The sequence below is a fragment of the Salvelinus sp. IW2-2015 genome, linkage group LG4q.1:29, assembly GCF_002910315.2.
Source record: "Salvelinus sp. IW2-2015 linkage group LG4q.1:29, ASM291031v2, whole genome shotgun sequence".
Taxonomy (NCBI): domain Eukaryota; kingdom Metazoa; phylum Chordata; class Actinopteri; order Salmoniformes; family Salmonidae; genus Salvelinus; species Salvelinus sp. IW2-2015.
This window is the reverse complement of record NC_036842.1, coordinates 8,069,352-8,094,385: the sequence shown is the minus strand read 5'-3', so window position 1 is coordinate 8,094,385 and position 25,034 is coordinate 8,069,352. Positions and strand designations below refer to the sequence as shown.

The window sequence follows — 25,034 nt, the reverse complement described above, 5'->3', positions numbered from 1 at the left end:
TTAGTTGCCTGTATTATTGTTTATATAAAAATTAACCATTTGTCAAAGATATATCGATAAATTGCATTTTATAACAACATTCCAATCTATTGGAAAATAAAGTAACATATATCTTATATAGAACTCCTAATATGATTTTATTTTGACGTTATACGATAGGCATTCACGTGTATGCCTTGACATCCACTCCTCTGCGGCCATCACAACAAGTRATTTGAAAATGTGCAAACTTTCAACAGGAATTTAATGCTAGGCTAGCTGGTTATTTCCATTTCCAAATTAACATAATGGTAGATAATTGTGGAGTAATCCATTGTATTTGATTATGCTCTGTATTTTGTTGTCAATGTATTTATGTTAATGGTTCCATGATTTAATAGCAGACAATGATCATGAGATGCCCATCTAAATCTGATAAACGTTAGCGTAGCTAGCTAGCGTTAAAGTTAATCAGAACTGTAACAGTWCAAGTTACAAAAAACGCCATGACTGAGTGGAGATGGACCAAGGCAGTAGAAGAACATTCAATCCAAATGGAGGATCTGGACACTCATCATCACACAGCTATTTTGGTGTGTGTGTGTCTCATCTCATCACACAGTTATTCTGGTGTCGAGATAGCCGATTCAACTCCACGATTTACGATGGAGTTGAGCGGCGACTAGTGTGGGCGGACTGGAGTTACGACATCACATACAATTACGATGGAGTTGAGCGGCGACTAGTGTGGGCGGACTGGAGTTACGACATCACATACAATTACGGTTTTATTAAAAACTACTGATTTCAGCACCCACAGAATAGCATGCAGTTACATAGGACAATGTCTCCCGCCTGCCCACACTAGCCGCCGCTCAACTCCATTGTTACTCATGGAGTTGAGTTGAGTCGGCTATGTCTGAGAAAGCTGGCAGTCACTGTATTTTAAACAAAAACGTGTATTTGTGTTTTCAGTCACTCCATGGGATCCCTGGCACAGCACACCTGTGAAAAAGGTAATAGCGAGCAAATCAATGTTATTGGACCTGCTATATTTCATCCCAAAAATGTTTGGAAAACAAATTKTATACGTTTTTATTTGGTCTTGTTGCCTTGGTTAGGCTACTAGTCTAGTARAATGAGAAATTCTAACATGAATGGCAATGACTCCATTTTTGCAGAAGAATGTGGGAGCTTCTATCGAGGAGCCTTCCCTAGTATCCACCTCAGCTCAGAGTGAGGGACAGAAGATGGCCAGCCAGTCAGCCAGAAGTCCCCCAAGCCTCAGTCCCACAGGAAGCCTCTACACCCAACCCCCCTCCCTGTCTCTACCCCTCCTACAGGACAGAAAGGTGGGAGGTGCTGCTTTTTACACAACACATAAAGCCAAATGGCTCATTTTTCAAACATTATGAACACACTGCTTATGTTCTCCTTTGTTACATCATTGTATCCTCGATAGAATCACAGAATGCAGAATAGAATGTTAATGATATTATGGTGTAATTGCCCATGGTAGCTAACGACTGGTTGATAAAATGTGAAACTATTACTATGAGCTAGCAAGGCTATCATTATAGGTAGCAGGTCAGTACTGGTACTCTCTACATGTTTGTGGAGGTGTGTGTGTGCATACCTACTCACTCCTGTATTTACATTTGTGTATGTGTCTGTATATCTGTGTGTGTTTATAATAGCCTCTTGGTGAGATGGAGAGTGCCACCATCCAAAGGCAGAGGCGGGAGCTGCAGCTGYTGATTTGTGAACTGAAAGACCGGGACCAGGAGCTCAACACCATGGCTGCTGCCCACCACAAGCAGCTCACTGCCTGGGAACAAGACCGCCAGAGAGTCCTGACCCTGGAGCAGAGGTGTGCTCGCCTGGAGGGTGAGAGAGGGGACACAGGCCTCAATCCCAAATGAACAAAACATATTCCATTCATCATCTGTGTGTGTACATTCCCAAAATAACCTTAATGATGGGTAGTTACATTCAGACTTAAATGGTGAATTGCATCCTCTGTATTATTTTATGATGTTTGCTTTGCATACTACAGGTCTGGGAATAGCATTGATAAGATCTCTGGTGTTTATGCGTGTGCATGCATGCTGTGTGTGTGTGTGTGTTTTTGCTTGTATGTGTATCAATCTGTGTGTCATAATGTGTGTTTGCTTGTCTTAGATGAGCTTCAGAAGCGTAATGAGGTGATCAGAGCTGTAACTAAGAGGGTTCATGTCGTGGAGGCCCGGGAGAAGGAAGGCCACAGGGAGCTCAACTCTACCCAGCAACAGCTGCTYGAGCTGGGGAAGAAACAGCAGTACACCAGCCAACACTGTCACGACCTGAAGGTACAAACACACACACACACACAGCCAATTTGGTGTTTTACTGATGTGGTTATTTGCAGTCCATGAAAGAAAGTGTTTCCGGTGTTGTGTTGTTTTGTCTCCCCCCCCACCAGGAGAAGAACCAAAGTCTGAACTCCACAGTGATGTCTCTGTCAGCCCAGCTGGGCTCTCTGCAAGTCAGAGGGGAGGAGCTCAGCACCATGCTCAGACTCAAGGTAGGCTTGCTTTCTTAAACCTTTGTCTCTAACTCTGATTACCCTGTAATAGAGTAGTAAGGCCATGCAGTTGCAGACATGCTAGTCTCATGACAGCCTAGCTGATTTGGTTCTGGGTGCCGAGATTCAGGGGCGTAACCTTGGTTTTAGAAGGGGGGGACCTACATTACTATTTTTTTAATCCAGTAAGATAAACACACTCCAAACAGCCTACCTGACYGCTCMGAGGTGTCCGCATTRGTCCTAAAGCACACCGTTCCTTCGTTTGGTATCACATTCCAATGATAAAACTGGGGGGGACAAAAATGCAATTTCAGAATTAACTTTTGGTGAAAGTGACGCCCCTGCCGAGATTACAGACATGCAGACTGTAAATTGTACAGTGGTTATCATAAGTGTTCACCCCGCTTGTTTCACATTTTGATGCGTGACAAAGTGAGATTGAAGTGGATTTAGGTTATGATTTTTTGTCATTGATCTACACAAAATACTCCATAATGTCAAAGTGAAAAGAAAATTCTAGAAATGTTAACAAATGAATACAAATTGAATAACTAAACGATTTACTCGTTTTGTTTAGGCAAGACTAAATTAGTTCAGGAGGAAAATTTGGCTTAACAAATTGCATAATAAGTTACATAGACTCACTTTGKGTGAAATKATAGGGGTTGATATGATTTATGAATGACTACCCATTCGTCKGTCCCGCATACACACATCTGTAAGGTCCCTTAGTCAAGTATTGAATTTCAAGCACTGATTCAACTACAAAGACCAGGAAGCTTTTCAAAAGCCTCATGAAGAAGGGCAGTGATTGGTAGTTAGGTAACAAGTTAATAATKATGCTGTGGATGATGTATTAAACCACCCAGACACAACGGACAGAAAGGAAACTGCTCAGGGARGCCATTGGTGATTTTAAAACAGCTACAGAGTGCAATGACTGTGAAGGGAGAAAATTGATGATGGATCAACAACATTGTAGTTACTCCACAATAATGACCCAAATGACAGAGTGAAAAGAAAATTACAAATATACAGTGCCTTCAGAAAGTATTCACACCCCTTGACTTTTTCCACATTTTGTTGTGTTACAAAGTGGGATTAAATGGATTTAATTGTCATTTTTTTGTCAATGATCTACACAAAAAACTCTGGCAAAGTATAAGAAAAATTCTAACATTTGTAAAAAAATAAATAAATGTAACATAAATATTAAATCTTAATATTCAACCCCCTGAGTCAATACATGTTAGAATGACCTTTGGCAGCGATTACAGCTGTGAGTCTTTCTGGGTAAGTCTCTAAGAGCTTTTCACATCTAGATTGTGCAACATTTGCCCATTATCCTCTTCAAAATTCTTCAAGCTCTGTCAAATTGGATGTTGATCATTGCTAGACAACCATTTTCAGTTCTTGCCGTATATTTTCAAGCAGATTTAAGTCAAAACTGTATCTCGGCCACTCAGGAACACTCACTGTCTTCTTGGTAATAACTCCAGTGTAGATTTCACCTTGTGTTTTAGGTTATTATCCTGCTGAAAGGTGAATTAATATCCCAGTGTCTGGTGGAAAGCAGACTGAACCAGGTTTTCCTCTAGGATTTTACCTGTGCTTAGCGCCATTCTGTTTTTTTTAATCCTGAAAACTCCCCAGTTCTTAACGATTACAAGCATACCCATAAGTWAAAAATCTATGGCAAGACCTGAAAATGGTTGTCTAGTGATGATCAACAACCAATTTGACAGAGCTTGAAGAATTTTGAARAGAATAATGGGCAAATGTTTCACTTAAACAGAAAGATTCACAGCTGTAATCACTACCAAAGGTGATTCTAACATGTATTGACTCAGGGGGTTGAWTACTTATGTAATCAAGATATATTAGTGTTTTATTTTTCATAAATTCTAACATTTGTAAAGAAATTCTCTTCTACTTTGACATTACAGAGTATTTTGTGTAGRTCGTTGACAAAAAWTWYAAATTAAATCAATTTCAATCCCACTTTGTAACACAACAAAATGTGAAAAAATCCAAGAGGGGTGAATAYTTCTGGATACCCACTGTATATAACCTCTTCTTCCCCCACCAGGACAAGGATGTGACGGAGGCAACCAATCACATCGTAGATCTGTCTGGGCGTCTGCGGGAGATGGAGGGGTCGCTGAAGGAGAGTCACACACGGGAGGCCAGGGTGCTCAGGGAGGTCGAGGAGCACAAACGGCGATACAGAGAGGCCCGGCACGAGAACACACGGCTCAAAGGTACAGGTGCCAGAGTACATGGCWCTGAGATACAATACACTACCAAAGTTTTGTAGTTTTCAGTTAGACTGAAAAAGCTAGCTGTCATATACCTGTGCACTCTTAAATTATGCGCTCTCACTTTCCTTCTTCTCCCTCTCCCTCCCTCTCTCTCTCACCCCCCCTCTCTTTATCCCTCTCCCTGTGTTGTGGTTGTAGAGGAGTTACAGCAGCAGGTGACAGAGGGCAGTGCCCAGAGAGAGGACATCATCCGTCTGAAACAGGAAGGACAGCTGCTGCGCAGGGAGCTGGCTCTCTCGGGTACCTCACATTCAACAAAGTTTATTTATATAGGACTTTTGAGTGAACATTTTTCACAAATATATTTGTCACGGTGTGATTTACAGCAACCTAAACCCCAGCCGCCGAAACCCCTGTCTTGTCTGGTACCGACCTCTAGAGGCAATGTTTTCCAGTGTAATGACAGGTCCTCCTCTGGAACAGCAGGGAGGATGCCTGTAGTGCTATAGTTCTAGGTCATTGTTTCCCTAAACAGGAACATCTAGTTCTTCTTCCTAATCACTGTTATTCTTATTGACTGTATTAAGATAGATAGACTGACTGATTGAACCACCCCAGCTTCTCTYGTCTCATCGTGCATTATTTGAGATCGCTCACTAAGAAAATATATTACACATTTCTCCCGAACTATTGATAAGAAACTGTTGTGACAGCTTTTGACATGGTTCCTGTCTCCCAGGTGAGGGGGAGAGCTGGAAGGATGAGCTGCTGGGATTGKCTCGTTCCAAGCAGGAGCGCACAGAGTCGGAGCTGCACTGTCTACGCCAGGTGTGTCACCTCTTACCTTATCTCTACCTCCACACTTTTACCCACAGCGCATTGGGCTGGGCTGTCGGTCAGGTTCTACAGCATACCTGTGGAACTTYAGGAATGTTCTCCACCTCGGCTGTTAGGCACTTTCTGTATTGGTGGTGTGTCACATACCTGGGCCCTGACTCAGCCCTGACACAGTTAACCTGAAGAGGAGCTGTATTTTGCCCAAAGTTACCCAGACTAAGATGAAATATTGATGTACATATAACATATTGGTGTAAATGAATAATAATTTACACTGGGTCAATCAGTGAAAGTATCATTTACCCTGACCTGATATGCATGAAGTGTCCACAATCCTAATTGTGTGTGTTCCAGGTGTGTGAGAACCAGCAGAATGACCTGCAGCTGCTTCAGTTGAACCTGGAGAGCACCCGGGAGGCCCTGAAACAGGCTGAGGGACAGGGGCCACATGGGAGGTGAGCTGGGTGTTTGTGCATGTGTATATTTATYCTACTCAGTTGATGTTGTGCACAGTCTCAGATATTTTGCTGTTTCTGTGGCTTTAGAGGAGGTGCTGAAATTGTGGCTCTTACCAGTCAGGGAACAGAGAGAGGAGGAGGGACAGAGAGACGAGCATCAGGGTCAGTCTACAGACAGACTTTAAGCAAAAGTATAGACCACCACCCAAACCGTCCAGAACCCCCCTTCCCCCTCCTTGTCACAGGAGAGAGACAGGCACCCCAACAGGAGGAGGAAAGTAGCGTTTCAGATTTGACCTCTGACCTCACTGACGGTACAGTAGCAACCCGGGACCTCATTGCTGCTGTCCCCAGAGAGTTTCTGAGTCACGCAATGGTCCAAGCTAGCAGCGTTAGTGACCGTTTGTCATCAACGAAGAGAGAGAACCAGAACATATCAAACCCTCGTACTCCCAGTTCCTACACCAACCGAGAGTCAAGTCACCAGGAAACAATGGCAGGTAGAGAGAGTAGAGAAACCATGGAGACACCTAGCATAGCCGCCGCCACAGGAACGCTTAGTCGAACTCAATCGCCAGGCCAAGCTAGCGTCAACTTCGGCGACTACCTGTCCACTGTTTCAGGAAACCAAGGTACGTCTCTTAGGCAACAACAACTCACCGAACATGAATCAAACTACAGCAGCCAGGAAACACGGGGGCGAGCTAGCAAGGAAACCATGGCAACCCGTAGTAGCCTAGCCGCTGGAACCACCACACTGTCGCTGAGCGACCGCATCGCTAGCTACCGCAGCCAACATAAATCCGCAAGGAGAGAAGGCAGAGGGATACAGAGTCAGAGTGGAGTTAGTGGGAATGAGGGTTCGTTAAACCGCACTGCCGATCAAGTTAGCATTTGCGACGGAGTCTCCAGCTACAGCCGCCAGGGAGCTTCAAGAAAAGAAGGCAGGGGGACCAGGAGTCAGAGTGGAGTAAGTGTGGATTTCGGCGTGAATAACAGCGGGAATGTGGGTCACACTTCTGGTAAAGCTGGCGACGGAGTCTCGAACTACAGCCACCAGGGAACATCAGGAAAAGAATGCAGGGAGTCATTGTGTGAGGATGGAATCGGTACGAATGCCGGCTCCCTGGTGGAGAGGACTGAGTCCCCTGAATGTGGGTGTAGCAGTATGGTTGAGGGACAGACAGGACCTAGCTCCTATAAGACAGCTAGTTGTGGCTGTGGTAGTTTGCCTGAAGTACAGGCAGGGCAGAGCTGTGGCTTTGGTAGTATGGTTGACGGACAGACAGGACGCAGCTGTGGGTGTAGATGTACATCTGAAGGCCAGGAACAGAGTGAACCTAGCCTGTCTGAAGCAAGCAGCTCTGAGACAGGGACAGAGGCAGGGCCAGGTGCAGGGATGGAGCTCCTAGCTGTGTTTAGTGGAGGACCAGAGGCAGAGGACTCCTCCATATTGCTGGTGGACATCAGCCCTCGTAACACCTGGTAGGGACAGAATATACAGAGAAGAATGGTACACTCTTTTATATTGACCCCAAATCTGTCTCAGGGATAGTAAGTATTGATTGATTGATTGATTGATTGATTGATTGACTGACTGCTTTCCCAGCCAAGGTGATCTCACCTGTGTGTACCTGGATAGCCCCTCCCCTTCCTCACGGAGTAGGAGGAGCCTCTGTCTTGCGAATGACTCCGCCTCTCCAACAACCGCCAATGAACAAGGTGTTGTCAACGGCAACCTGGGAGGCCTTTTTGCAGCTTTAGACGATGTGAGTGGACCACATAACCTGAGAGGAAAAACTCCTGATCTTCATAATTAATTCCTAATGTAGAGATAAAGAAAAGTAATTGGCCAGGATTCAGTCTTAAAGTTTAAACGTCTTTATATTTTGTCCATTYCCCCAGGAGGACCAGCGTTCCTCCACCAATAATCTACAAAGGCTGCTAGCTGAGTCTCGTCAGATGGTGGCTAGCCTGGAACGCACAACCCTACAACCTTTATGCCCCTCCCAGAGCTCGGCCTCTAACTGTGACGCTATCATCAGCCTCAGCATCGGCCAAAACAGTGGCAACAGTAGCCATGGAAACCACAGTCGTAACTGTGACAGACATAATCACAGCAATCCCGATCACTACCCCAACCAGAGCTCCACCTACACCACAAGACCCAGTCAAACAAGCCGGGTACGTKCTTTCATGTGTTTTATACTATAGATACAATAATTATTCCGACCAAAATACGAAAATACCACAGATCATTTCATAYTGTTGGGCCTATTACCATTAAGATATCCCATAATATTATGGAAGTGTGGGGTGAAACCTAAGGGTGTGAACTGGTAGTGATTTACAGTGCTCATCCCATCTCTCCTGTTTTCACCCAGCTGGATGGTGATACTCCACCCAGGAACACTCAGCCCTTCCAGAGGAACGAGGAACCTGGGGGGCTATAGAGGGGAAGGACATCTACCTAAACACACCTTCACACACCTGGCCTGGAAGGTCTAGGAGGGGTGATGATGGAGGCTGCAGACTACTCTGTTTTCTACTGTAGCCATTGAGACTGGARTCACATTGGTATGGCTTTKACCCCAGTCCCAAACCTATWTCGGTCACAATCCAGGAAGTGACACTTGTGGTCAAAGRTGAAATCTCCTCCATTCAGAACCAGGGACACAGCGATAGCAAGCCAATGAATKAATTAAACTGCTTTTTTAGGAAACCAAAGAAGGACTTACATTTCTTTATGTGAAAAGTTATGTTATACGATACATKAAGCTTTTTAAACTATTGTTTTAACAACTTTTAAAACATGTTTAGTGTTATATGTCCAATGTYCTGCCCTTTGCAGTCCTGGTCATAAGCTATTTAGGAACCATTTAGTAATATKCAGGTGAGATGTGAAACCAGTCATTCAGACCTGTTGAATGGTGCTTCTGGGTTATTGTCATTCCGGTTTCACTGCCTGCAAACCTGCTGGATGGCTCCAATAGGATGACTGATTACTTAGGAGATAAGAGASACTGTTGCATTGAAAAGAAACCTGAACCTCACTTTCTTCATTAGCATATTGTTTTTGTATTTTTTATGTCAACATTTTGTAGTTAATGTTTTTGTACTCATTACTTTTATGTAAAATAATTTATATTCAGTCAGGCTATGCAAATACTAAGAAAAATKTACCACTGCAGTAAACATTTTAATAACCACATTCAATTCCAGGTATTATGTCATTTTGATAACATGATGAATGAAAAATACGATTAATACTTGCTTCTTGATTTTGTTTTTTTACATATACAATTTTGTCACGTAAAATATCGGAGAAATACGTGTAATGGAATGAAGATTACGCRCAGGAATGCACAGTGCGTTGCGCAAAAATAAACGACCATATAATTTAGAGAATAAATAATGTCCATTCATTAATACAGTATTTCCACCTGTAATTTGCTACTACTATCATTCACTGTCACTAATCGGAGAAGGTTTCGATACACCGGTTTGCGCGTCGCGTGATTCTGACGTGCCATCCCCACTGTAGATTGACTACCCAGAGCAGACAGGTATCGGCAAACTGCTAGTGTGGTTGGCTGGGACAGCAACTAGTCGGGTCATTTCATCCCAGTGGATTACAGCGGCAAAATGAGCTCGAGTAAACCGAAAAACAAAAGCGAGAATAAAACGGAGAAGCAATTGGCTGCGGAGAAAGAACAGTTTGGAAAACTACAGGTAAACTTAAATCCAACCTTTTTTGTTTTAGAATTTAAAAAAATCTCCCTCATTCACAGATTTATTTTAAATCAAGGATTATTTAGGATTGTGTTTATGTGTCAAGGTTGTATGGTGATTAGGGTGTGAACATATTTTTGGATAATGTATTTCTGTGACAACATACACATATCTCTGTTTTTATTTCAGTATTAATTGTTATAATGAGTAAARTTTAGTCGGATAAAGATATATAATTTACTCCAGAAACATCTGTATCATGAATATCATTTCAACAACAGATATATTTTATAAACATCWTTAAAGTCCAACTTCTTCAAGAAAGAACTGGGGAAAACGTTGGAGTTATAACAATGTAGTGCACTTATTTTTGACTAGATGTATGTTCATTTTTWTTTTTTTTCAAYGGTGACAATTTCCTCATGCCATGCCTCACTTTGAACACAACTATTCTTCGAGTTCTGCCTATCAATATCATGTGCTGTGTCTCTCATTGTCCCAATGTTCTCAAAGATGTACAGTACCGGTCAAAAGTTTGGACACACCTACTCATTCCAGGGTTTTTCTTTATTTTTACAATTTTCTACATTGTGGAATAATAGTGAAGACATCAAAAYTATGAAATAACACATGGGATTGTGTAGGAACCAWAAAAGTGTTAAACAAATCAAAGTATACATTATATTTCAGATTCTTCAAAGTAGCCACCCTTTGTCTTGATGACAGCTTTGCACACTTTTGGCATTCTCTCAACCAGCTTCACCTGGAATGCTGTTCCAACGGTCTTGAAGGAGTTCMCACATATGCTGAGCACTTGTTGGCTGCTTTTCCTTCACTCTGCGGTCCAACTCATCCCAAACCATCTCAATTAGGTTGAKGTTGGGTGATGTGGAGGCCAGGTCATCTGATGCAGTACTCCATCACTCTCCTTCTTGGTCAAATAGCCCTTACACAGCCTGGAGGTGTGTTTTGGGTCATTGTCCTGTTGAAAAACAAAATGAGGGTCCCACTAAGCGCAAATCAGATGGGATGGCGTATYGCTGTAGAATGCTGTGGTAGCCATGATGGTTAAGTGTGACTTGAATTCTAAATAAATCACAGACAGTGTCACCAGCAAAGCACCCCCACACCATCACACCACCTCCTCCATGCTTCACGGTGGGAACCACCACAGATATCATCCGTTCACCTACCCTGCGTCGCACAAAGACATGGCGGTTGGAACCAAAAATCTTRMATTTGAACTCATCAGACCAAAGGACAGATTTCCACCGGTCTAATGTCCATTGCTCGTGTTTCTTGGCCCAAGCAAGTCTCTTCTTCTTATTGGTGTCCTTTAGTAGTGGTTTCTTTGTAGCAATTCGACCAYGAAGGCTATCCTCTGAACAGTTGATGTTGAGATGTCTGTTACTTGAACTCTGTGAACATTTATTTGGGCTGCAATATGAGGTGCAGTTAACTCTAATGAACTTATCCTTTGCAGCAGAGGTAACTTTGGGTCTTCCTTTGGTGTGGCGGTCCTCATGAGAGCCAGTTTCATCATAGTGCTTGATGGTTTTTGCGAYTGCACTTGAAGAAACGTTCAAAGTTCTTGAAATTKTCCRTATTGACTGACCTTCATGTCTTAAAGTAATGATGGACTGTCATTTCTCTTAGCTTATTTGAGCTGTTCTTGCCATATTATGGACTTGGTCTTTTACCAAATAGGGCTATCTTCTGTGTACCCCTCCTACATTGTCACAACTGATTGGCTCAAATGCATTAAGAAGGAAATAYATTTGTGGAATTTAWCTTTTAACAAGGCACACCTGTTAATTGAAGTACATTCCATCTGACTACCTCATGAAGCTGGTTGAGAGAATTCCAAGAGTGTGCAAAGCTGTCATTTAAAAAAATATATATATATTTCACCAGGTAGGTCAGTTGAGAACAAGTTCTCATTTACAACTGTGACCTGGCCAAGATAAAGCAAAGCAGTGCGACAAAAAACAACAACACAGAGTTACACATGGGAGAAACAAGCGTACAGTCAATAACAATAGAAACATCTATATACAGTGTGTGCAAATGGAGTAAGGAGGTAAGGCAATAAATAGGCCATAGTAGCGAAGTAATTACAATTTAGCAAATTAACACTGGAGTGATAGATGTGCAGATGATGATGTGCAAGTAGAAATACTGGTGTGCAAAAGAGCAAAAAAAAGGAAATAAAAACAATATGGGGATGAGGTAGGTAGTTGGATGGGCTATTTACAGATGGGCTGCGTACAGCTGCAGCGATCGGTGAGCTGCTCTGATAGCTGATGCTTAAAGTTAGTGAGGGAGATATGAGCGATTTTTGCAAATCGTTCCAGTCATTGGCAGCAGAGAACTGGAAGGAAAGGCGGCCAGAGGAGGTGTTGGCTTTGGGGATGACCAGTGAGATATACCTGCTGGAGCCCGTGCTACGGGTGGGTGTTGTTATGGTGACCAGTGAGCTGAGATAAGGCGGRGCKTTAMCTRGCAARGACTTATAGATGACSTGGAGCCAGTGGGTCTGGCAACGAGAGCATACAGGTCGCAGTGGTGGGTGGTATATGGGGCTTTTGTGACAAAACAGATGGCACTGTGATAGACTGCATCCAGTTTGCTGAGTAGAGTGTTGGAGGCTGTTTTGTAAATGATATCGCCGAAGTCGAGGATCGGTAGGATGGTCAGTTTTACGAGGGTATGTTTGGCAGTGTGAGTGAAGGAKGCTTTGTTTGTGAAATAAGAAGCCGATTCTAGATTTAATTTTGGATTGGAGATGCTTAACGTGAGTCTGGAAGGAGAGTTTACAGTCTAACCAGACACCTAGGTATTTGTAGTTGTCCACATATTCTAAGTCAGAACCGTCCAGAGTAGTGATGCTAGTCGGGCGGGCGGGTGCGGGCAGCGATCGGTTGAAGAGCATGCATTTAGTTTTACTTGCATTTAAGAGCAGTTGGAGGCCACGGAAGGAGTGGTATATGGCATTGAAGCTCGTTTGGAGGTTTGTTAACACAGTGTCCAAAGAAGGGCCAGAAGTATACAGAATGGTGTCGTCTGCGTAGAGGTGGATCAAGGAATCACCCGCAGCAAGAGCAACATMATTGATATATACAGAGAAAAGGGTCGGCCCGAGAATTGAACCCTGTGGTACCCCCATAGAGACTGCCAGAGGTCCGGACAACAGGCCCTCCGATTTGACACACTGAACTCTATCTGAGAAGTAGTTGGTGAACCAGGCGAGGCAGTCATTTGAGAAACCAAGGCTGTTTAGTCTGCCGATAAGAATGCGGTGATTGACAGAGTCGAAAGCCTTGGCCAGGTCGATGAAGATGGCTGCACAGTACTGTCTTTTGTCGATGGCGGTTATGATATCGTTTAGTACCTTGAGCGTGGCTGAGGTGCACCCGTGACCAGTCATCAAGGCAAAGGGTGGCTACTTTGAAGAATCTCCCATATAAAATATATTTTGATTTGTTTAAAACTTTTTGGGTTACTACAGTACACGATTCCATATGTATTAATTCATAGTTTTGATGTCTTCACTATTATTCTACAATGTAGAAAATAGTCAAATCAAGAAAAACCCTTGAATGAGTAGGTGTGTCCAAACCTTTGACGGGTACTATGGGCAGGTGGTGACTGATTCTCTCCCTCTCTCCTCTCCCACTGTCCTCCCCCCTTTCCTCCCCTCTCCTTTCTTCCACTCAGCTCCACAGCATCAGTAAAAGCATCACCTCCAGTGAGACACCGCTGAAGGAGAAATATGCACGCAGTATCCTTTCCAAACATGTCCTAGACACGCCCTTTAAACACACTCCAACCATCTGGAGAAATGTGTGCGTGAGGCTACCTCTAAGTACATCCACCATGTTTTGATAATATGTATCATTTACCATTCCTCCCTGGCCTATTCATATTCACACCCATGATTTGAGRTGTAATAAACATTTGTTAGTTTCTTGGTCTTGCGGGGGTGTCTGTCTGTCTGGTGTGTTTATATACATCTTTGGTTCCTCCTTGACGACGGTGCTGACATCATCATGGGGACCCATAAGGAGGGCGGAGCCACGACGTTCTGGTCGTTCATCATCAACCTGCCGCTCTCCTCCAACGCCATCATCAGCTGGAAGTTCTGCTACATGCTGCACAAAGTCCTCCGGGACGGACACCATAACGTTAGTCATCCCATTCCTGTCCCCCATATAGCGTTTCTTGTATCTCTTCCTTCATGAGATCTCTCCTCCCTTCTTCTCCTCTCCTATCTCTTCCTTCTCTTCTTCCTGCCAAACTTCCCKGTACGTCTAGTGTCACATCTTTGGAGTCTCTCCTTGCTGTAAGGTCCTGTGAGTGACTCCTCTCCCCTGTGTGTTCCTCAGGCTGTGAGAGACTCTCATAGATACAGCAGGAACGTCAAAGACATGGGCGTACTCTGGGTGAGTACTAGGTTGACGCTATCTTTTTATGAGTTGATGACATTGAAACGTAGGACGTATTATGGGGCGGCAGGTTAGCCTAGTGGTTAGAGCGTTGGGCCAGTAACCGAAAGGTTGCAAGATCGAATCCCCGAGCTGACAAGGTAAAAATCTGTCGTTTTGCCGCTGAACAAGGCAGTTAACCCACTGTTCCTAGGCCGCCATTGTAAATAGGAATTTGTTCTTAACTGACTTGCCTAGTTAAATAAAGGTAAAATAAGAAATAAAAATGATGACCATGGATTTTGACCATATGTATTTCCAGGGGAACTTGCATGATAGGTACGGCCATATTGTGGCCCTTTCGGCCAAGTTCCTGTCCCTCAAAATGGAGTTCCATGTGAAGGTGAGACCCCATGCATTGCATACACCTTATTCCTTGTGATAGCATTTCCCTTCTCTGTACTGGGGGAGGTSCTATTATGTTAACTAATAGTAAATGTAACATCAAAAGTTTTCGTGGGGTCAACACTTTCTCCTGCAGACAAACCTTTCTGGTATGTACATGGATTCTTTCTTCCCCAGCACAAGGTTATTCCAGGTAACCTGGAGGCCACAGATGAGACGGTGGAGAGAGAGGCAGGAACTGACGTCAACAAAATGTGAGTCAATAGCACCATACTGTACCCCAAAACTCCTATGATACTATGGGTGCAAATGTCTTTCTCAACACCAAATCAGGGTTTGTTGAGCTGTGTCTGAGGTTAGCTACATTTGCGGGTGGTAACAGTGATCTCTGTTAAGCTGTTCACTGTAAGGGCTTCTCTTTTCTACAGATTTGATATGACTCATGAGCTGTTAGATTACCTGGACGCTGCTCTGAAAATGTCAGAGACAGGTGGGTCTTTTAGCTAAGGCTTTCATTCTCTAATTCCTGTTATACTGGACTGCAGCTGGCTCAGTTGAATGAAGCCATAACCATCCGTGTCTTTCTAACAGTTTGGCGGCAGCTGGATGCCAACGCGGGCAAGTCCACCACTCCGGCCGGACAGTGTCGTCTGGGACCTCTAATTCCTGTTATACTGGACTGCAGCTGGCTCTACCACTTCTCTGTCAAACTGCTGTTCAAACTGCACAGCTGTCAGTYACACGCACATACACAAAAACCCCAGGCCTGTAGCCCTCTGGATTTCAAAATCTGACCTGTACTCGTCTGTTAGACATGTGGTCCTGCTCTGTGTTCCAGGTGTTTCAGCTGACTCTCTTCTCGGACACCGGGAGAGATTCCGTGATCTGTTCAACAGGTCTGCCTACACAACTACCGACTGTCTTGTGTGTGTGCACCGGTATGCACGGCGTATGGTTTGAATGACCTCTGCCCTGTTGTCTTCCAGCCTCACTAAGTTATTTGATCGAGCCAGAGAGACGGAGTTCTTCAAAAAAGTTATTCAGATCCCTGACCTGCCAGATGTAAGCCACGTAGTTTGTGTCTGTGGGGAATTGGTCAYTCCCAGCAATACCTGTTTTCATTTTCTATCTTTGTGTTCACTTGTGTGTGTGTGTGTGCAACACCTGTAGTCTCCTCCGAACTTCCTGCGTGCCTCTGCACTGGCGGAGTACGTCCGGCCGGTGGTGGTGATGCCCAATGAGGAGCCTTATGAAGAAGTCGAGGCGGCTCCAGACTACAGCCAAGCGCCCCAGATGCCACAGGTACGACTGGACACTCTCCCATTACTGTATTTTACACTATGCTATTGAACCTAGTATTGTTATTTACATGATAATTACCAATTGCATCATAACTGTCTGCATCCATTTGTTCGACAGCAACCGTACAACATGWTAAGTCAGCTGGGAGCTCCTGATGCTGGATTTGATCAAAGGTAAATGAAAGATCTTCTCTTTTCACTGAGTTGACAGAACACTTGTCTGAGAACATTTTTGACGTGAAATGATTGTGAAATAATAACCGTTTCTGGTTTGCCTCTGGTATCCCTCAGAAGATCTCCGTCTCCAGCTCTGACGGAGGCAGAGACTCTGAGGAAGGAGCTGGAGGTCATCAAACCAGAGCTGCAGCTTTTYAAAACAGAGGTGTGTGTGTTTGCTTGCATGCGTGTCTCTGTCTATCTGTCTGTGAGCAGGTGTAGGTGTGACTAAGAATGCATGTGTGTGTTTGACCCCTCCTCCCACCTCTCTCCCTAGGCTCAGAGGTGTGTGACCCAGCTGAAGTCTCAGGTGAACAGGCTGGAAGCAGAGCTTGAGGACCAGAGGACCCATAAGCAGATGGCTTTGGTGGACAATGAACACCTGCGCATGGAGGTAGGGACCTTACGACAGGCCACCGCCGCCCTACCAGGGGTACAGGCTGGATACCAGGAAGCTGATGGTGAGTATACACACAGACGCACACGGACGGACACAAACACACACACACACACCTGTTAACCCCGTCCTCCCCCTACAGGTCGAGCCCAGGCAGCTGAGCTGCGTTTTTCTCAGCTCAAAGAGCGACACGCTGAACTGGTCACCAGCCACGCTGATCTACTGAAGAAGGTACAGACACTGCACACTGGGAATTTCTATGTCTTTTGTGAGCTGACACAATATTGTGTGCGTGTGTTCAGAATGCAGAGACAGTCAGGTTCTTGTCCAGCACCCAGCAGAACCAGGAGGAATTGGCCAGGGCCAAACAGCAGCTGGCCAGCGAGGTGGACCTCCTTCGACAGGAGAATAGACTCAAGGTACTATAACCATTAACCCCTGACCTCTAACCCCTAGAGTTTGTAGCAAATATGGAGCAKGTTCAGGGTTTATTTCTCCAGGATGATTCTTACTCTTGTAATGTTTAACAACTGTTGGATGTTTTTCCTTGTGTTTCCTGACTTCTCTGTGTGTTTTCTCTGTCCTGTCTTGTAGCTGGAGCAGCAGAAGCAGGAGATAGATCGGCTAAACAGAGAGCTGTTGGACCAGAGAGCAGCGTTAGGTGAAGTCCACAGTGTCCTGGACAACAAAGAGATGGTAGGCAACAGCGACATGGTAGGCTTATTTAGGTAGAAGCATGAAACAGTGTTTTTCCATCTCTCAAACTAGACTACCCTTTATTATTTTGTGTGTCCTTCTTGAACCAATCAGAACTCTTCCCGCTTCCCCAGGCTGGTTCCCAAATGACTGGTGCTCTGCAGGGTCTCCAGCGAGAGAGGGAGGAACTGCTGCGCTGTTTGAGGGAGAAAGAGGGTGAAGTGTCCTCCCTACAGCAGCAGGCTCAGCTCCATCACAGCTCCATGGAGCAGGACAGGGACAGATCAGCCAGAGAGATAGCCAGCCTGAGGCAACAGCTACAGCAACAGGTATGGGCTGTCGACACACGAGACTTGAACTTGAAGTCGAACTTGTGCTGCTTAGTAAGACATTGGAGGACATTCTGATGAATTGACGTGTGTGTGTGAGATTACAGCTGGCTATAAACGCAGAGCAGAGAGTGGAGATTGACAGACTGAAGCGAGAGCTGGAGCAGAGTCGAGCGGAGGTGTCACGCGCTAACAATGCCCTGCAGAACAAGGAGATGGTAGGAACCTGTCTGCTGGTACCTGGCAAATGGAGGACCAATACTTGTCAGTCCTTGATACAAATAAGGTTGAGAGACATGTTTATGTATCCGTCTCCCCTTTCAGACTGGTTCTCAGATGAACAGTGCCCTGATGGGTCTCCAGACCGAGAGAGAGGGGCTGCTGCGCTCTGTGAGGGAGAAAGATGCTGAGCTGTCCTCTTTAAGGCAGCAGGCACAGCTCCAACGCAGCTCTCTGGAGCAGGACAACGACAGGACATCCAGAGAGATGGCCAGTCTGAGGCAACAGCTACAGCAACAGGTATGGGCTGTGTGTGTGAAGCAGTTGTGCGTGCATACGAGCGTGTGTGTATAGGTGTGTTAGCCTGTAATCTTTCCGGTGTGTGTGTGTGTGTGTGTTACTCCAGGCATCTCGTGAGGGTGAGCTGACCAGGAAGCTGCAGGAGGAACAGTTCTGTCTGCTCCAGTGTGCCGTGGTGGAGGCTGAAGGCATCATACTGGACGCTGTGTCCAAACTGGACGACCCCATACACGTACGCTGCATCTGCTCTCCAGATTACCTGGTGAACCGAGCTGAGATCACCCTGGGTTCTTTGGACAAGATGCAGCAGAGTCACGTGGTCTACCTGGGAAATATGGACGGTGTGTATCCACCTTGTGTGTGCGCACGGCGTGCGTGTTTGTGTGTGTGTGTGTGTGTGTATATAATCTCCTGTCTCTGTCCTGTCTGTCTCAGATGCCAGTGGTCTTCTGAGGGCTGTGACACAGTTCTCCCATCTGGCTTCTGACACCATCGTCAACGGAGGAGCTACAGCACACAGTGCTCCTACTGACCAGGCCGACCGTAAGAGACGCACACTGCACGCACGCATGCTCACAAACACACACACTCATCCCTTTCTCTCTCTCCCTCTAGGTCTGACTGACAGTTGTAGAGAAGCTTCCACCCACTGTCTGCAGTTCCTACACGAGCTCAAGTCCAGAGCCACATTACAGAGAGCCGACCCTACTACGATACGCTATGTAATGCGACGTATACTCACTATGGGACAGGTACGGGGGGTCATCACACGCGGAGAACTGCAGCTAGTGGAATAAGCATTCCTGTTGAGAGCAACGTTCTGTGGTCAGTGCACTGGCAGCCATTTTGTGTCAATGCAGGATAGGACAGGATGTAATGGAAGTGTACTTCCTGTGTAGGATCTGCGTCTTCAAGGGCAGGATGTTCTAAAAGAGGAGCTGGGGGAAATGGTGGATAAAGAGATGACTGCTACCTCTACTGCAATAGAGGAGGCTGTACTCCGCATGGACGTAAGAACATACATGGACACACACACACACACACACACAGACACCACACACAGCACACACACACACACACACACACCACAACACACGACACACAAACACACACACACACAGAGCATGTCATTGTTGAGGACAATCCTCATGTCTTTTCTACCCATGCTGTGAACAGGAGATCCTGAACCAGGCCAGGAGAGACACGTCTGGGGTCAAACTGGAGGTCAACCAGAGGTCAGCGAAACACAGTAGAACATAGAACACAGTGGTACACAGTAGAACACAGAACACAATAGTACACAGAAGACAATAGTACACAGTAGAACACAGAACACAATAGTACCCAGTAGAACACAGAACACAATGGTACACAGTAGAACACAATAGTATCTCACAGAACACAGTGGAACACAGAACACAACAGTACACAGTGGATTAACTCAACAATAACTCTGGATTTACTAACTAACGTTATGTGCTGGAGGAGCTATCACTAAAGTTTACAGCGTCAATATGCTTTTTCTGTCTCCCTCTCAATTTCTCTCCTCTTCTCTCTCTCCCTCTCAGCATCCTTGGCTCCTGTTCAGACCTAATGAAGGCCATCCACATGCTGGTGACAGCTGCCACTGACCTGCAGAAAGATATTGTGGAAAGCGGCAGAGTGAGTTGTAAATATTACATTTGTGTTTAGAATAGGCTGTACTTCCATACTTATCAACATAGTCAAATAGTGGACCTCCAAAAGGTTGAGCACATCTGTATTRGGCTCTGGGCTCAGTGACATGTTTTCTCCACAGGGGGCAGCATCAGTGAAGGAGTTCTATGCTAAGAACTCCTGTTGGACTGAAGGCCTCATCTCTGCCTCCAAGTCAGTGGGCTGGGGCGCCACTCAGATGCTGTAAGTACTGACTTGATATACACATTACACACGTATACTATATACAGCAGATTGTTGTTACAGCAGTGATACCAGTCACGTTGTCATAGGGCTGAATCCTAAATTGAGATATGTGTGTGTAAAACCCACTTTTTGTCCACACAAATGGAAAAATAACATACCTACCTGAGCACAGTCTTGCAGGGGGATGAAGTCAAAAGCAGTCTTGGTAAAGTAATATCTTGTTTCCTCTCTCTCCCGGCTGGCAGAGACTCGGCTGACAAGGTGGTAACTAGCGGGGGTAAATACGAGGAGCTCATCGTCTGTTCTCATGAGATCGCTGCTAGTACCGCCCAGCTGGTCGCTGCCTCCAAAGTAAAACACATATACACACACACACACACACACACACACATACACACAGCTGATTCCGTCTTCATATTCGCTAACTTGACATTGGACCCTTCGTCTCCCCCTGTGTTGCCGTGGCTACAGGTGAAGGCGGACCGCAACAGCAAGAAGCTGTCGGCGCTGCAGCAGGCCTCGAGACACGTCAACGACATGGCTGCCATAGTGGTGACCTCCACCAATCACGGACAGAGGCAGATCACTGAGAGAGGTGAAAAGAGGGAGAGGAGGAAGGTAGTCTCGAAAACCCGACCCTAGGCAACCGTGACTAGGGTCTGGTATCAACGACAGACTCTTTTAGCAAAGAGGAACTACGTCACTACCTTATCCGCTTAAAATACAAACTAGTAGCTAGCAAGCTGGAGATCACGTCGGTTATTTGTATTGAGGGCATTTCACACGTGTCTAGTTTGTATCAACTACCTTCCCTAAAGCCACTGCAAAGGTTTTCCTTGCAAACTTTGGTTTCGAATTGTGACATTCAGTTGTCTGTCTGAAGAGTACCCACCCGGGAACAATTATTTTCTCTTATCGAAGTTGCCAAAAGAGTCATTGAAACCAGACCATGGTCACTGTTGCCTAGGATCGGGTTTCTGAGACTATATCAATAAAAAATTCACACAAGTAGTACACCGGGCCTTTACTAGTATTAGCAGACCAATATAGACGTCTGTAGCACTGGCAAAACATTTTAGCGTCTCCACTTTGTCAAAAAAGGTAATTGTATAATTTAAGAACAGTATCTTGCAGGATTCAATAGTTGGAATATTAAGAGTTGTTGACCTGATTTTTTTCTCTGTGATGTCATTCTAATGGAATCCAGAAAGTACAAAACCCTGTCCTCAAACRTTTACATCCAAATGTGCAAAGTTATGGGCAAAGACACAAAGCACCCACTTCAAGTTAAATATTTATTAAATAACATGGAAAACAACCACTTTTTTTGTGCAGTATTAATTTACCATCCTTACAAACCACTTAATGTCAATGTACATTATTTTATTGTACATAGGCTGGTCATCTAGGGTTGTACCTGTAGACTTTTCATCACCATGAAGRAAAAAAAAGTACAATACAGTAATTGAGTATACTGAGACATCAAGTGGTTTGTGATGATGTGATGATGTGGCTCAGTTGGTAGAGCATGGTGCTTGCAATGCTAGGGTTGTGGGTTCGATTCCCACAGGGGACCAGTATGAAAATATATGCACTCCCTACTGTAAGTAAAGTCAGAAGTTTACATACACCTTAGCCACATTTCAACTCAGTTTTTCACAATTCCTGACATTTAATCCTAGTAAAAATTCCCTGTTTTAGGGCAGTTAGGATCACCACTTTATTTTAAGAATGTGAAATGTCAGAATAATAGTAGAGAGAATGATTTATTTCAGCTTTTATTTCTTTCATCACATTCCCAGTGGGTCAGAAGTTACAGTAGGCATATGCCTTTAAATTGTTTAACTTGGGTCAAATGTTTGTAGCCTCACAAGCTTTCAACAAGTAGAGTGAATTTTGGCCATTCCTCCTGACAGAGCTGGTGTAACTGAGTGAGGTTTGTAGGCCTCCTGCTCGCATAGCTTTTTCAGTTCTGCCCAAAATGTTTCTATGAATTGAGGTCAGGGCTTTGTGATGGCCACTCCAATACCTTGACTTTGTTGTCCTTAAACCATTTTGCCACAACTTTGGAAGTTGCTTGGGGTCATTGTCCATTTGGAAGACCCATTTGCGACCAAGCTTTAACTCTCTGACTGATGTCTTGAGATGTTGCTTCAATATATCCACATAAATTTCCTCCCTCATGATGCCATCTATTTTGTGAAGTGCACCAGTCCCTGCATCACGGTTGGGGTGGGTCTTCGGCTTGCAAGCCTCCCCCTTTTTCCTCCAAACATAACGACGGTCATTATGGCGAAGCAGTTCTATTTTGTTTCATCAGACACAGGACATTTCTCCAAAAAGTACGAACCTTTGTCCCAATGTGCAGTTCAAACCGTAGTCTGGCTTTTTTATGGCGGTTTGGAGCAGTGGCTTCTTCCTTGCTGAGTGGCCTTTCAGTTAAGTCGATATAGGATTCGTTTTACTGTGGATATAGATACTTTTGTATCATCCAGCATCTTCACAAGGTCCTTTGCTGCTGTTCTGGGATTGATTTGCACTTTTCGCACAAGATACATTCATCTCTAGGAGACAGAACGTGTCTTCTTCCTGAGCGTATGACGGCTGCGTGGTCCCATGGGTGTTATTACTTGCGTACTATTTTTGTAAGCAGATGAACGTGGTACCTTCAGGCATGTGGAAATTGCTCCCAAGATGAACCAACTTCGTAAAGGTCTACAATTCACCCACAAGTACACCTGGCAATTGACTCAAAATGATGTCAATTAGCCTATCAGAAGCTTCTAAAAGCCATGACATCATTTTCTTGTAATTTTCCAGCTGTTTAAAGGCACAGTCAACTTAGTGTATGTAAACTTCTGACCCATGGAATTGTTGATACCAGTGAAATATCTGTCTGAAACAATTGTTGAAACTATGTAGCTTGTGTCATGCCACAAGTAAGATGTCCTAAATCGATTTGCCAAAACTATAGTTTGTCAACAATAAATTTGTAGTGGTTGAAAATGACGATTTAATGACTGTCCACCTAAGTGTATGTAAACTTCTGACTTCAACTGCAGCTGTGGATAAGAGCGTCTACTAGTCCTGTATTAGTGGACAGATATAGACGTCTTCAGTAGGGGCATCGTTTTTTCTGCAGCACCCCCACCCCCAAAACTACTTCCCGCAGCTATGGGAAGGAGGATTGTATAAAATAAATGTTGTATAAAGGTTTGGGTTTATTGTACCCCTGAGTTCTGAGTCCTTGTCCTTGCTTCTCTCCAGAACCCATGGACTTCTCAGGCATCTCCCTGATCAAAGTGAAGACTCAAGAGATTGAGTCTCAGGTATGTCATTGCAGCAGCTTTGACTGCTCTGCCTACAGCCACTTATAGCTGTTTGTGTATGTTTTGTGTGTGTGGGGCCAGGGACATATTATTCCATGTGACCAACTGGTTGTGTGTGTAGGTGAACGTCCTCTTCTCTATTCTCTGTGCTGTAGGTGAAGTTGTTGGAGCTGGAGAATCAGCTGGAACAGGAGAGAGTTCGTCTGGGAGAGCTGAGGAAGAAACACTACCAGCTGTCTGGGACTGGTACACCCCACGGGGGGGAGGTGGAGGGGGGAGACAGGGACGACGGGGGAGACAGCTTCCCACCCCCTCCCCCTCCAACCCTCTTACCACCCTCCACCCTGCTGCCCCAGCCCTACCTAAACACACAGCCCTTCTCACAGACACAACCCGACTCACAACTGTCAGCTCAGTCCTACTCACCACCCAAGTCCTACTCACACACTCAACCCTATTCACAAACAAAGCCTTACTCTGAACCTGAATCCTACTCACAGCCTGCAACGCAATCCTACTCACCACCCCAATCCTACTCATCATCTCAAACCCAGTCTTACTTACCACCTCAATCTTACTCATCATCCCAAACCCAGTCTTACTTACCACCTCAATCGTATTCTCAAACCCAATCCTACTCACATCCCCAAACATACTCTCAAAGCCAGCCGTATGTAAACACCAATCCCTTCTCCCAACCCCCGCCTCTGTCCGCGCCTCTCTCCCAGCCTCTGTCCCAGCCACTGTCCCAGCCACTGTCTCAGCCACTGTCCCAGCCTCTGTCCCAGCCACTGTCCCAGCCCGAGTCCCTTCCCCTTCCAAATAACTTAGTAGAACTCGCCAAGCCAACCCACACTTCAAAGAAACCTTCCATCTTCCAGAAAACAGGAACCTTGTTTAGTAAGGTAAGAATCATTATTACCTGCTGTCGTATTGATCATCCTCGCCACAGTCATTAAGGTTATAGGTATACGAACAGAACAAGGGCCTAGGGCCTAAGGATAGAAGTGATTGTATTGGAGCCAGGTTGACTTCCCATAAGGATATGGAATTGTGATGTCATTGGTGATCTGTTTTTCCTCTGTTGCAGYTCCGAAGAGGTGAGGCTGGAACAGAGGAATCCAGAATCCGGAATGTTAAAATCSTAAATCCAGAATGAGAAGATTCTACCTGTCTGCGTACCTTGTCATGTGAACTACTGTATATGCAGTTTACTCAGTTTACTCAGGTGCAGTGATTGAAGAACAACCCTTTTCAAGATAGCAACTTTATTGTAATATTTAATATTTCTTAATGTCTTGATACACTATTTGATTACAAAAAAACATCTGGGTAAATAACGGTTAATAATATGATTATTAWTACTAACATTATTACTTCTTTTAAGAGTGTGTATTATCTTTCTATTTGAAAAAGCAGTCATCTCTTACTGACCACTGCAGTGCTTGTAGGAAGAATTGTGTCTAAACCAACATCCCAATGCTTTGTCCAAATGCCTTAAAAATACTTGAATATGCAACATGGTAAACAACCAATCAACGTACAGCCGCCTATTCGTCTTTACATAGTATCTCGTATRTGAGTATACTTACTTTACATCGTTTTTGATATTTGTAACATGTATTGAGATAAACAGACGTTTTAAATKAATATATACCTTTCCATTTGTCCTGAAGTGTAGAT

At 44.7% G+C, this 25,034-nt stretch overlaps 2 protein-coding genes across 2 annotated transcripts; both read left to right on the top strand.

The window, feature by feature from the left end:
• The first annotated feature begins 195 nt into the window (after positions 1-195).
• On the top strand, positions 196-9,317 carry ccdc62 (coiled-coil domain containing 62). Its single transcript, XM_023983551.2, has 13 exons — positions 196-572; positions 955-995; positions 1,161-1,331; positions 1,677-1,866; positions 2,161-2,327; positions 2,441-2,542; positions 4,635-4,806; positions 5,005-5,106; positions 5,546-5,634; positions 5,998-6,098; positions 7,711-7,870; positions 8,007-8,285; positions 8,486-9,317. The coding sequence occupies exons 1-13, from the start codon at positions 500-502 to the stop codon at positions 8,552-8,554; spliced, it is 1,716 nt and encodes a 571-aa protein (XP_023839319.1). The 5' UTR covers positions 196-499; the 3' UTR covers positions 8,555-9,317.
• Positions 9,318-9,692: 375 nt separating this feature from the next.
• Positions 9,693-25,001, top strand: LOC111961355 (huntingtin-interacting protein 1-related protein). Its single transcript, XM_023983549.2, has 32 exons — positions 9,693-9,833; positions 13,551-13,614; positions 13,875-14,017; positions 14,219-14,275; positions 14,580-14,660; positions 14,840-14,916; positions 15,091-15,152; positions 15,254-15,394; positions 15,501-15,558; positions 15,649-15,724; positions 15,833-15,964; positions 16,082-16,137; positions 16,255-16,345; positions 16,457-16,640; positions 16,719-16,807; positions 16,879-16,995; positions 17,171-17,272; positions 17,407-17,601; positions 17,709-17,819; positions 17,926-18,120; positions 18,227-18,461; positions 18,556-18,663; positions 18,736-18,872; positions 19,020-19,130; positions 19,297-19,355; positions 19,689-19,782; positions 19,919-20,019; positions 20,268-20,373; positions 20,494-20,617; positions 23,290-23,351; positions 23,507-24,256; positions 24,442-25,001. Exons 1-32 carry the CDS (start codon positions 9,747-9,749, stop codon positions 24,508-24,510), a joined length of 4,074 nt encoding a protein of 1,357 aa, XP_023839317.1. The 5' UTR covers positions 9,693-9,746; the 3' UTR covers positions 24,511-25,001.
• Positions 25,002-25,034: the final 33 nt, after the last annotated feature.